The 13,699-nt window shown below is 38.7% G+C and overlaps 2 protein-coding genes across 2 annotated transcripts; both read right to left on the bottom strand.

Moving 5' to 3' along the window:
- Positions 1-702: 702 nt before the first annotated feature.
- LOC116045656 (kelch-like protein 42) lies at positions 703-3,856 on the bottom strand. Its single transcript, XM_036002932.1, has 8 exons — positions 2,987-3,856; positions 2,719-2,907; positions 2,409-2,593; positions 1,972-2,323; positions 1,732-1,877; positions 1,390-1,510; positions 1,074-1,231; positions 703-922 (listed from the first exon to the last, which is right to left on the bottom strand). Exons 1-7 carry the CDS (start codon positions 3,236-3,238, stop codon positions 1,139-1,141), a joined length of 1,338 nt encoding a protein of 445 aa, XP_035858825.1. The 5' UTR covers positions 3,239-3,856; the 3' UTR covers positions 703-922; positions 1,074-1,138.
- Positions 3,857-4,026: 170 nt separating this feature from the next.
- Positions 4,027-12,642, bottom strand: chkb (choline kinase beta). Its single transcript, XM_031293485.2, has 11 exons — positions 12,007-12,642; positions 10,828-10,936; positions 10,575-10,688; positions 10,113-10,246; positions 9,915-10,019; positions 7,874-7,932; positions 6,887-6,974; positions 6,626-6,734; positions 5,483-5,583; positions 5,291-5,372; positions 4,027-5,145 (listed from the first exon to the last, which is right to left on the bottom strand). The coding sequence occupies exons 1-11, from the start codon at positions 12,513-12,515 to the stop codon at positions 5,089-5,091; spliced, it is 1,467 nt and encodes a 488-aa protein (XP_031149345.1). The 5' UTR covers positions 12,516-12,642; the 3' UTR covers positions 4,027-5,088.
- Positions 12,643-13,699: the final 1,057 nt, after the last annotated feature.

Raw genomic sequence — 13,699 nt, 5'->3', positions numbered from 1 at the left:
AGCGTTGTGACTTTGCCTTTACAAAACTGCCCTTACACACCGAGCTTAGGTCATACCATCACAATTTCAAAATCCAACAATAAGGTAAGCCCTTAATAACCTATATTAACTGAGAAAAATCCCATCAAGATTTCGGATCTCACATATGAGGGACAACAGCAGATACTATTAAGACACATAATATACAGAACATACAGGTACACACACATCACCAAATCCATTTTCTTAAAAAGCAGTCTTATAAACAGAGGTGGGAAATGTACTTAAATAAAAGTAAAAAGTAGGTCAGTTAAAATGTAGCCTACTCTGATTAAACATTGCTGGTTACGGGTTATGATGATATACGTAAAATGGAAAACATCTTTAGGCTACAAAATAAATTGCATTAAATGTCAACTTATACACAAGTGAAACAACATCTGCAACAGGACCCCTTATGTCCAAATCAACAGTAAATTCCATTTCTATAGATGCACTTTGCAGCCTGCGCATACAACGGATTCTGATTATCAATTATAAATGTACAACCACCTTCCTCTGTGTTGCCTCACTAGAATAAACCAGAAAAGAGACAATTAAACAAAAATGACAGTATTTAAAAATACTAAAATAAAAGTACAAGTACACAAAAAAAGACTTTCTTACAATAACAAGAGTAAATGTATTTTGATACTTCCACCCCTGACATTCAGCTACAAAAAATATTATAAAATATGTGCAGTATAGCAAAACTATAACATTAAAAGTAAAGATAAAAGACAGATTCATATTGGGTGGAGATGGGAAGAGGAGGAAGAACTGTGAGGGAGAGAGTTTGGAGATCCATTCTTGCAACAGTGTTGTGCTCTATACTTGGCATCAGGATCTGGTCACCTACAACCACCCCTTGTCCTGCTAAGGCCACTTTCTCAGCCCTGTGCACCTAAAAAGAAAAAAAGGATAAAACCCACTTTAGTAACAAATACATGTAGATGTCTTTGTGCTTCAGATACAAATAACTCAGCTATCTTTAAATGTGAGGAAGTAGTGATGCTTGTTTTGTTTGATTAACACAGTCTCAGTGTCTTTCGTACCTGTCCCCATCTCTGTGATTGCACACAGAATGATGTCACCACATTCCCTGAGTTGTTCCCACCAATCACAACCAGCCTGTCAGTGGCACCCAGGAAGTAAAGAGTAGGGAGGTCTGCGTCTGCTCTGGTGAGGGTGGGAAGTAGTTCAGACCAGGTGTCTAATCGACAGAGAGAATACAGAAGTGCCATTTTTTTATGGCACAGATTAGTGTGTTAGAAAATGGTCTAAACTGTGTGTACAAGCTTTCTCAGCTGTAAAAAAAAAACAAAACAATATATTCCTCTTGCCAAACAGGGCTATTCTGGTCTGTCTTACCATGCCTCGTGTTGTACTGCAGCAGCAGTTTCTCTCCAGTCCTCTGGATGCTCCCCAACACATAGAGACAGTGTCCAAGGCTAGTGGCAAGGGGCACGTCATGGGACAAGGACACGGTGAACTGGAAGTCAGTGAGTGGCAGTGAGGAGACAAACCTGAGGCAAAGGTTATATTCAGTCACTTATACACCAACTAATAACTGAAGGATGCCTTTCTAAAGGGTAATTTCTTTGAGGGTAAATATTTATTTGATGGTAAATATATCAATGAGAAAAATTATGGTATTTCAGTGTCATCCCAAAAACCTACCAGCTGAACTACACTATTAAAAAAGACACAAACCTCCATGTGTCCCCCCACGGATCATAGCGTTCTACAGCTGTATAAAGAGCTGTGCTGGAGTCTGGGGTCACCAGCGAGTCCAAGTACCAGCCTCCCACAGCATAAATACAGCCTTCACAGGCCACTGCACTGAAATGCCGTCTGTGCTGTGGACGCAACAGATGGGGACAGTTTTCATTAGGAGTTTCATTTTGACAGACTGGTCATCAGCTTGATTCACAATCCAGAATAATGTCTCACCTTAATCAGAGGAGCTGTGGTAGCCCATGCATGAGTAAAGGGATTATACCTTAAGGAAGCCAACTTGAACTCCCAGCCTCTCTTCACACGCTGCCGGTAACCTCCTATTACGTACAGGTAGTTATTCAGGACCACTGTAGTGAAACACCACTTGTCAGCCCTGAAAGGAAGCTCTGTAACTGGATACCAATCTCCGTTGTCCTCTGACCCTTTCAGGGTGAAGATATGTCGGGAACGTTCTGTTTCTGGGTCGTTCCAAGAAGTCAGGTTTTCTTTCCTGAGGCTACAGAGATGTCGGTCTCCTTGTATCCTCAAGTGGACAACTTCGTCCTTCTCTGCATCGTTCAGACACCTGAATCAGTTTTTAGAGACAAGAAAGAAACATAGTCAACTCAACAGTCCAAACATTTCATGTCATGTAATTATACATAGCATACTTGATGAGGTGAGGCAGCTCCAGTAGGTTTCTACTCAGGTAGCTGAACACTGTCAGCTTCAGCTCCACGCAGCAGATCTCCTGAGCCAGACTCAGGTAAGACAAACAGTTACCTGGGCTGAGGTCATCTGCGAGGACTGACAGGCACTTTGAGAGGAAGGCCTCAGCCAGGAGATAGCTGCTGACCTCCAGTGTCAGAAAGGGAGAAAACAAGAGATAGTAGGTTGGTTTTAGGGTGAAGCACAGCACTGAAGGAAAACACGAGATGTCCGATAGTGATAGGGATAAATAGGCATGGAGATATTAAGTACCTGGATGTGTGTGCCCAACTCCTCATGAGGGACTTTAAACTTATTATGGAAGGAGAACTCAAGGAGATTGTGGAATACAGAAGAGGACACATGGTCCAGGTGGATTAAGCTCTCTGAGGTCTCTCTCATTCTGGACCTGGATAAGGCTCGGAAGTACTCGCTGCACTCTGAAAGTCTCCCAAGGTCCACCTTAAACATTAATGATTAAACCAAAATGTATACGGCCTAAAGGTTAGTTTGAAAATTGTGTTTTTGTTTTTTTACTTACATGGAATGCACATGTGCTAGTTTGGACTGTAACCATGGCTTCATCTCCATCTCCAGGGTGATAGGTGCAAAGTGCCTCATTGGTTTTCCACTCCTCTGAGACTGCTTTGCATGATTCTGTAGCTGTAATAACTGTGGATACTATCTGACTTTTGACTGCTGGAAAAGCTCCCCAAAGTCTTGTAAGAACACATTTCAGCCATAAGCTTATCCACTCTAATAGTGTCACAACATGTTGCCTGAGAGGATTCATCTCACTGACAGTGTTGTTTGGATTAAAGTTTAGCCCATTACAACAGTTTTAGTACTGCCTGTGCCATGTTATTTGGTAAAAAAGGTCTAAAAATGCACTGCACCTCTCACACATTCAGAGTGACATTGTTAATGCTCCATAAAACGGGAAGACGAGCCCCCTGAAGAATTCCAAGCAGCCACTGCAATGGAGAAGTAGAGGACAGAACAGTTTAGTCTGTGTACCACCTGCTCGTCTCCTTCTCCCTGCTGCAGCTCTCACTGTCACATGCTCTTTGACAGCATAAATAGCGAAAAAACTGAACACAGATTTAAGACCACATACAAACAGAAACAGCTTGTTAAAGAAAATAGTGCAGTGCACTGGAAGGCTAAATCTTCCGGAATACCTGTTGGTTTTTCAGCAGTTTCGGTCGATTCAGGAGTGTCCCTCGATCTTTGAGCAGTGGAGTTCTTTCTGGCTGGTCTATTCTTGGCACATGGAGGTGGGACAGTCAACCTTCTGGGATGCAACTCTGCTCTCGACATTATCATAGGGCAATCAAGTTACTAAGTAGTAACTTGTGTTTTACTAAATGCATGAATACATTTGTTAAATATCTTTAAGGAGTGATAAATAGTAACATATAAGAAAAACAGGTGTTCTGACACAGGTTCTAAGCACAAATGTTTATTTTTAAATTATATTTTCAGTAGTGCAAAGAGGACATAATAGTGAGCAGTTTTAACAGAATTAAACTGTACAGGAAAGATGTTGCTTTTAAAAAAAAACAGTTAATGAGAGACAGGTAAGCTTCTAGTTTCTTTTCATGAGTAAACAGATGTAAACACAAGGACATTATGACGGCAGTACATTCTATCAAATACAGGAGACAGTCAAATGAATAAGAGCCACGAAAGATTAAAAATGGGAAAAAAACGCTTCCAGAAAATGCCAAAACCCCACTTGACATCCAAATAAGCCAAAGGGATGTGACTTTTATAAAACAGATTGTAATTATTGTTGGATCTAATTTAAGCAAGTCAGGCTGATGTGGTTGCATACATGTGAACAAATGGACATTTTGGTTACCTAATACAATAGTTAAAAAAGAGAAATGTTTAGATATTCCAAGTTATGATTCTTGGCAGAGACAAAAACAGAAAAGGCTCTGAATAATAATAATATTCGTATAGAATGATACATGGATGATGAAAGGTAATACAAGCCAAATTAAATATGGGCAGACAGTGCAGCTGATATGTACAGTTAGTAGATACAATATTACTGATTTAAGTGCCTCACACATTGCAACTATTCTAACAGTTAAATTAAGATTATTGTTGACTATAGTGATACTGTATAAAATAGCCCTTGTGGAATAATTTGCTAAATGGACCTTATTGGACCTTGAAAGAATCACGCTAATGCAGAATGAACATCAGAAGAAATAAGTGAGGTAGAATGACTACAAACACAAAAAAAACCCGTCCCCGCTGAACTCAAAACTACTGGTTTAGTACACCAAAATGACTATAACAGTAAGGTTTAAAGTCTGAAATGAATTACCTGGCAGCCAGCATTGTCCATTATAATAACTGACCATCAAATTGACCTTGCCCTTCAAATGATTAACAACAAAAACATTACCAACATTCAATGCTATAGAGCTACACCTGCTCTAACAGAATGTCACACTATAGGGAAAGTCCTTTAATAAAAAGGATTGCCTGCGTTGCGTTCAAATGTAAACGTCTATCTTTCACCCCGCATTGCTTGTCATAAGCAGTATAGCTGAGGCATAGGACTGAAGTTTCAAGAACACATAGTTGAAAAAAAGAGACATTACATTCTGATTAAAATGGTCGAAATCAGGAGTAGAGCTTTTTTTGCTTGAAGTAGGCATCAAACCGACTCTGGGCATAGTCCTGCAAAACAGTACGTTTAACTATTAGGCAAGGTTTACTCAAATATAACCTTAAATATGTGAGTGACAAACATTATTGTATGTTTTAAAATACATGTAGTATGCAGCTGGTGTTCGCATGAGAAAAGAAACAAAATTCTTCTTACCATGTATCCAAACTCAATCTTGGATATCTTTGCTTGAATGATGGACCACAGCCCCCAGAGGAAATGTGATGCTAATGCATACCTACAAATCAAAAATAATGATGACATAACAGCACCAGGGCTTAGGTGATTCTGCTATAACCTTTAGTCATAGATATCGCTGCTGTAAATCATTACAACACTATGTGTTACCGGTTAGCTTCAATTATCATGTCCTCTTCCATCTGTGTCTGGTCCAAGGTTATGTCAGAGTGTCTTCTCTGTTCTGCCAAATAACGTCTGATAAAATGAAGCTGAAATAAAAAGCAAAGTGATTTGTGACACGGTAATAAATGTAGTAAAGTTAATATCTGTTAATGGTTTATTACATACTTATTTGTTTTGTTCTTCATGTTTGGTTATCGTTAGAAGGTATTGATTTTAGTTTTAGCAATAGGTTAAAAAAAAATAAAAAATACTCAAGAGCTCCAGTGTCTAATGTTCAAATCAATTACTTTAGTGCAAGAGGATTTATTATATAAACAATTGGCCCAATGAGCAGACAATGAATGTTTAGTGTGTAGTAAAATATCTGCAGGCAGGGTCCTCCAAAGGGAAAAACTACATTAACATTTTGATTAATTTGATTTCCCACGTGCTACAGCGTTTGATATAACCCTCTTTTTAACACAAACTTGCATTAACAAGTGTTACCACTAGATGGCACTGTGTGAACAGAGCACTTGTCGCTCGATGGTGTTTTAAGCCCCCAACGTCTACTTCAAGGCACCTAACCCTGACCTTAACCATTGCCTAATCCTAGTGCCTTCCAGGCAGCACTGCCTGGAAGGAGACGTTGGGGGCTTAAAACACAGATAAATGCACTTGTCACATCTATTCTCTCAGGAGATTACTTAACCATCAGTACTGTAGTTAGTATCTGCCTGAGTATCACAGGGAAAAGTGATAAGAAAATCATAATGCTACATCCAATCAGTAATTATCAGAGTGATACTAACATTGGGAATATTTGTATGCTGTTTTAATAGTTAAAACTGTTGATACTGCATGAATGTAAATATTGAGGAAAAACCCCAACACCCCCAATCGAATGCATTTGAATGCTTTTAATTAAAGTAATTGTAATAAAATTATATATATATATATATATATAAAAAAATCAAGACTAACATAGAATTGAACTAAATTAGGTTTTACCTTAATGCTAAATTTGTACTATTTAAATATTTCCATCTATCTATTTCATTTGAGGTTTGTATTTTAACTTTGACACTGATAGGTAGAGAAGAAAGGTAGACTGCCTTTTTGTTTTAGCTTAAAGGGGTTTAGACTGACCTGCTGCTCTCTGGAGGGATAGTTCTCGGGTGTGGCTTTGTAGAAGGGCCACTGGTTATATGTGTAGTCATATACCCACTCACAGAAATGGTTCCCAAAGTCAAAACCCCTACACAAAAGAAAATATAAAATGTATATTAATACACAAGGGCACAATCTACAATTGGAGCCAACAACACTCATTTCTAAACAAAAAGGTACAAATACTGTTGATGTATAACTCATTTGATTTGCTAAAAAAACTAAGAGTTTACACTTTACCTGTAATTGTAACTGCTGTACTCAAAGTCAATCAGCATGAGTCTATCTGTTAGCTTGTGGTCCTTGTCTTCCAGCATCAAAATGTTACCTGCAGCAGCCAAACAAAGGGTGAGAAAACCACCAACATACACACTCTCTAATTACTTTAGCTACTGTCAGATATAGACCGGAGGATAGTTTAGTTTAACTGAACAAAAAAAAAAAGCATTTCTGTTATATTGACAAGTATCTAAACTATTCAGACTGGTCACCACACATAGGTAGTTTGGTGTGTGTGTGTGTGTGTGTGTGTGTATATATATATATATATATATATATATATATATATATATATATATATATATATATATATATATATATATATATATGTGTGTGTGTGTGTGTGTGTGTGTGTGTGTGTGTGTGTGTGTGTGTGTGTGTGTGTGTGTGTGTGTGTGTGTGAGAGAGAGAGAAAGCGCTGTGTTTTATGTGGACAACAGTTGTGCTATTTAATTCTGAGATTAATTTCCATTGAATATTAAAGTTCATAAATCAGTGTTTTGGCATGGCTGGCCGATATATATCCATGTTATTGAAAGGGGGATTTAATTCTTGCATGTTTTGTTTGGTTGTGCCTGATCAAAAAACATCCTCCCTCTGCTTTTTTTTTCTTCACAAATCACACCATGGGTATAATGTTCAGGTGTCCACATACTTTTTAGTATGCAAGTTCAGCTGAGGCGCTCACCTGTTCTGAGACATTCCCCCTCATTTGAAACCTAAATCTCTGACTGCCACCTCATCTACTTCGAGGCTCATTTTCAATCACAGAATGGTGCATATGCATGTGAGCCATTCCTATTAATATCTACGCCCAGGCCTTCCCTTGACTTTTGTAATATACTGCTCTCTGAGGCAATGTGACAGTGAAGCCAGAGGGTTGATCAATCAGCCTATATTAGAGGTGTGAAGATTCGGGAGTAATGAGAGGGCAGAATAAGTTTTTACCTTCCTGGACGTCATTGTGGCAGAACACCACTGGTGATGGAGTTGCTGCCAGCAACGCACTGTGGTGGAGAGAAGACCCAGATGAACAGCGTAGGTGATGACAGAAAAAGGGATAGCAGAAAGAGTGTGTCAGTGTTGCATTTATTAGGTGATTTATGAGAAATTAGGCCAAAAGAAAATACATTCTATTGAGTATAAAATACAAACATGAAGATGTCCTAGACTATATTAACTACACTGAGGCAATGACACACATCTACAACTCACACTATTTCACTGGCTGCATTAGGCCTACATCATATTCATTCCGATTTCACTTTTACTGGTGGACAACATACATGAGATAAAACACCTACATGTAACTCCATATCCATATTTCAGCGATTTCATTATTTGTACTGGATGGCAGGTATATATGGAGGCATCATAGGCAATATATACCGAGCAATTCAAAGCATCTGCATACTGTATGTACCCAGTCACATTACTCAATATTTCTTATCTTATCTTTCTTACCTGCACTGCTAACTATGTTCTATCGTAGCATATTCATACCACTGTTAATATTGTTTATACTGTATATATCTAGTGTATTAAAACCCCTTACTGTTAATTGCACATTGTATTTTATTATTCTTTATTTTATTCTGTAAATTATGTACATTAATCTACACTTTACTGCTTTTTGCACTTCTGGCTAGATGGTAAAATGAAGTTGATTCTAATGTAATCTAATCTAATCAATGTGTATGACTAAAAAAGCTCCAGAACTGCTTTTTGAACAAGTGGCAAAAGTGGTGTTCCACTCTCTTGAAGCTTGGGAGTATATAACTGAAATCTTTAATATACTGGGGGAATAATTCCAGAAGTGGAAAGACAAAAATCTAAACCTAGATGTCACTCTGATCGACTGAACTGCCTTGAGCAAGCCAAAGACAAAGTACCTTGAAGTGTTATATCTGTGTAAGGAAAAGAGAACGTGTTATCAAATCAAATATGTTCTAGGACTTCAGATAACTGCAGCAATTAGCCAAGGGATTTTCATGTAGTAGAAGTTGGCTTATCTACAAGATAAGATTAGTGTGTGCTCATAAATAAACACTGACAATAAATACTGGGCTGCTTTTCTATTGGCTGCCCAGGTCAACTGCCTGGAGGACTCAGCAGTGAAGTCGTGGAGACACTGGGACAAAGGTCAGCCATTAGACTGAAGACAAAAACACAGTTTGTCTTGTACCCAAAATTACATTTTTGTGTGCAACAAATCTCAAACTAGAATCCTTAAAGCCTTATTTGTGTATCATATGATCTTTTCATATCAATATACATCATGTTTAAATATGTTTAATGCAGTCAATTGACTTTCTTTAATGCAGCAAAAGCAAGACTAAAACTGGGCTTTACTGTGACTTTTTAACATAAATATAAATATAAATATGAATGAATATAGCTGAGCATATGCTAGATCACAGGACACCGTATTTGCTGTCCCACGTTGGTTTTCAGAATCCACGTTTGCAGGGCGACTTTGTAGCCTCATTGGTAGAAAAAGTCACACACCCATTTAGCCGTTCAATTGCCCTCCCATGTTCCTTTGATCAGCAGTCAGAATTAGTTTAGCTAAAGTAACTGTGTTGACCTGGCATCAGTAAGTTACACAGGAAAGCATAGCAGGATAACGGCAACTTCTTCATCTTCCCATAATATATTCAGACACATAATGACAATCTGAGCCTGTCACAGGCAAAAACAAGTACATTGACGGTGTCCTTTTTTTCCTACATGGTCACATTGCAACCCGATTTGCGGCTGCTGGTTATAGCGTTCTCGCTTAATACTGGACCAACTACGAAGAGTTTTGTTTACATTAGTCGCTTAGACACAAATGCATAGAAGAAAAACTGTCCTGGCTTAAAAATACCGAAATTACCCTTCAACCCTACCTGCCACAACTTGAAGGCTTTATGTGTATACCATATGCATTAAGGCACGTCGTGCAATATACAGTATTTGATCCTTTGAGGCCTGTGCTCCAACTCACCGGAGGCTCTCCAGCTCAGCAGGCAGGTCCAGCTTCATCAGCTTCTTGTACTTCTTCACATGTGCTTCACGTACAAAATTAAGATTCATCACTTGATCCATGTATCTAAAGCAAAAAACAGACATTTATAATAATTTAATTTATAAAAAAACAGACAGTTCTAGTAAAAGAAAGAAAGTGATATCAAGGTGTACTTACTTGTCAATGGTCCCAAACAGCCACTTAGGCTCTTTGTTAAAGGGCATGCTCATTTCATGAAAATGTGCTAATTTAACAGCAATCTCAGCGGATATGACCGAATCTGAAAGTTGATCTGTGCGCATGCGGGTATTCTGTAAAAAAACAGAGAATGCAGATGATACAAATGCTTCCTCTACATTGGGAACACAATTAAGTAAATACACTAGGACATTTAAATCTCCACAAATTTGATGCCGTTACATGGTGGCAACTAAAGGCTATTGCTCAATGTGAATGCATTTCTAAATTTCTGAATGTTGAATGCTTTACACAAAGATAAAAAGTCAAGGACATAGTGTGTGTGTGTGTGTGTGTGTGTGTGTGTGTGTGTGTGTGTGTGTGTGTGTGTGTGTGTGTGTGTGTGTGTGTGTGTGTGTGTGTGTGTGTGTGTGTGTGTGTACGGTTAGTTGTGCATAATACCGGAAGGTACTGTTCTAAGCGTCCAGCAGGGAAGATGCCATAAAGTTTTGGTCCTAGAGCTCGTTCTGCCAGGATGGCAAACATCACGCTCTCCAACACCAGGGAGTCCACTCCCTGCGTCACAGAAAGTCAGACACAGTTTGATGGCGTTTTTAGTTTAGGTTATACTTCCATGTGAAGGAAAATGGCACTGCTGCAGTGCTGCACATTCATGGATAATTAACTTCTGGAGGACCCTACTAGAAAGACCAACCTGTAAGATGGCACCGTAGACTCTAAGGAGCACCTGGCGAGGTTCCTCTCCCACAGAGGGCACATGGTCAGGCAAACTACACAGGTACAGCAGATTACTCAGTCCACCACTGCAAGACAAAAACATCAGTGTTATCACGTTGGAGGAAATTTAACGTGACACCACAGGATCTAGTCAAAATAAATTGTAGTCAGACAACACCAGTAGATTTTTCTTTGAATGTTTTGATGTTCGTTTATTGTTGCGGGCCATGACATCCATCACTGAATATTGGCAAACCACGTCAAACCGTATATAAAAGTGGTTTAGTGTCTGCCTAATATATCTGTTGTAAAGTGAATGATCATTTGCACCAAGATTGTCTCTGCCTCACTGGCTGCTGACTCATACTTAATTACCACTACCAGTGTGCATACACTACCTGACTATATATGCTACTACAACCCATACAAATGAAATCTACTGTCTGTCCATACTGTATACATCTCACCTATAGTCTATTCATATTTATACAAGTGTACTACTTATACTTCTGCACCATATGTTTTGCCTACTTGCTGCACATTTATACTGTTTTCTTACTGCATATCTAAGTGCATTTGTATCACACTGTTCATATTATTAATACTGTTCATACTGTATATATCTTAGCATATTAATTCATCCCCTTTACTGTATCTTTGCATTCATTATTTGTATACCACTACATTACTTTGCACTTTCCTGCTTTTAGCACTTCTGGTTAGATGCTAAACTGGATTATGTGTCAGTACTTGTAGCCTACTCTGTGCAATGACAAAAGAAGTTGAATCCGTCAACATTTAGATTCCCTTGAATTTAATCTAAATTGTGTCCAGCTTTGATGGTTAAATTGAGGGCTCCTTGTAGAAATAAAGGTAATCCTGTAACGTTAGTGTTAGAGGGATGCAGAATGGATATCACGAAAAATATGACATAAATGTAAACAGCAGCAGCAATACCATAAGATAGTGGTACCCAAACGGGTGTAAAGACTCCTCAAGGAGTCCAAAGAACAATTTGTGAGGTCACCAGATACGTTTGTACATTATGTATTTCTCTAATTTAACCCTGTGACATAGACCATGGGCACCCACTAGTGGTCCCTGTTAATTCTAGGGATATTTATCCTTAGTACAGCTGTAATTGGCATTAATTTACCTGACGATGCTGATTTTAAAATCACCCTCTTTGATGGTCTTCCACGACCCTGACAGAAAGTCTCGGCACCAAGCAAACGCCCTTCCCCTGGTGTCCCGGTCGACCTCCTCGGTTCTCCCATCCCGAAAAGACTCTGCCTCCGAGTCGTCATCATAGTTGGCCCCAAACAGGGGACTCGGGGTCCTCAAGTTTCTCTCGTTAACGACAAGCGTTCTGCCTACTCGTTTCTTCTCCGCCGGAGGGTCCACACCTTCCGTTGTGACAGTCGGGATGTTGCTGAAAAGTTCCGGCCCTGGCTTCTCTGCTTTGCCCATGCCTTCCTCTCCGCAACTACTGCTGGTCACATTTCGACTCGACTGCATCGTGAGATGCCGGGCGAAGAGCAAAGGAAGACCGTTGTGAAATATAGGTATGAAACGGGAAGAGGGACTCGCTGACAAACGCAGTTCACCGGTAAGGCTACTTAACCGGAAGAGCCAAACATAGCTGAGTGATCTGAATCGCATCATACATTCATATGACTGTTATTATACTCATCGCACGCGCAGTGACCGGGGATTTGCACTGAGTCGAACTGGCGTATTCAATGACCAATCACAATTCAATTCCGCAATCTTATGCTAAGCTCATTGGTCGTTGCTAGACTTTGTACGTCAGTTCCCCGTACGCTGAAGGTTTCTGGGAAATGAAGTTGGTTTTCAGCTACGTTATTGGCGTACACTTTTGTGGTTTCATAGAAAATCATATGTGCAATCCTGGGTGTGAGGAGTATTATAGATTATATTATAGTTTATAATTTTCTCCTGGGGATGTGGTTTTATGAGGCTAGATCATTGCACATTCTGACGTTTTCAGGTTTTTGAGTTGGGTTTGAAGTATAGCCTGAGTGGTAGTTAAATGTGTTGGGGACATTCAAAAACACTGCTATTGTCCTTTAAGAACTTTTTAAAAACATACAGATTTACATTCAATATATAATGTAAAAGTTATGTAATGGTATTCAAAACAATCACATATTGCTCAAATGTGTTATACGCTTAATACGTAGCCTATATATAACTAGGTATGGATAGGCGGTTTATTTATATATTAGTAGTTTTAATTTTTCAGAAATTTAAATTGACAAGATGGAATGCTTTTGGACAGCCAGCAAATTGTCTCTTTATTTATGTTTCCTCATATTACTGAACACACAGCAGTATCTAATATGATCTGGATGTTGAGTACTTTATGTTGAGACATTCTTCTATGGGTCATTCTAGAGAAATGCCCACTTTTCTGTCCCCAGGCTTTGAAGAAAGCATACTTTGCAGTCACATTTAATTTTTTACATTTGAATAATGTAGCATGTTCTTCGAATAATTATACCTACTGAGCCATGAATTGGAGAATATTTTTTTAATCAATTATATGAAATTCCAAGTAGAAGAAAATTGCTTGTCCCGACTTCTCTCTCATTTTGAATGCAATAATGTTTAAACCAGTATCACATTTATGAAGTGGATAACGTTACAAAATAAAATACCAACTAAATATTATAAATAATATTGTGAAAATGTCTTTCCTCTGGTGTCATGTCACTAACATGAATCCCTATTCTAAAAAAATCCTTCACTTCCTTCTACTTCCTGAAAAACTGTACATGAAGACACATGATTGGCAACATGTAGTTTGAGGTAAAGTAGCTTCCATT

This window comes from Sander lucioperca, chromosome 7 (assembly GCF_008315115.2).
Source record: "Sander lucioperca isolate FBNREF2018 chromosome 7, SLUC_FBN_1.2, whole genome shotgun sequence".
NCBI lineage: Eukaryota > Metazoa > Chordata > Actinopteri > Perciformes > Percidae > Sander > Sander lucioperca.
Note: the sequence above shows the minus strand (reverse complement) of the source record. Positions and strands in the feature narration are given on the sequence as shown.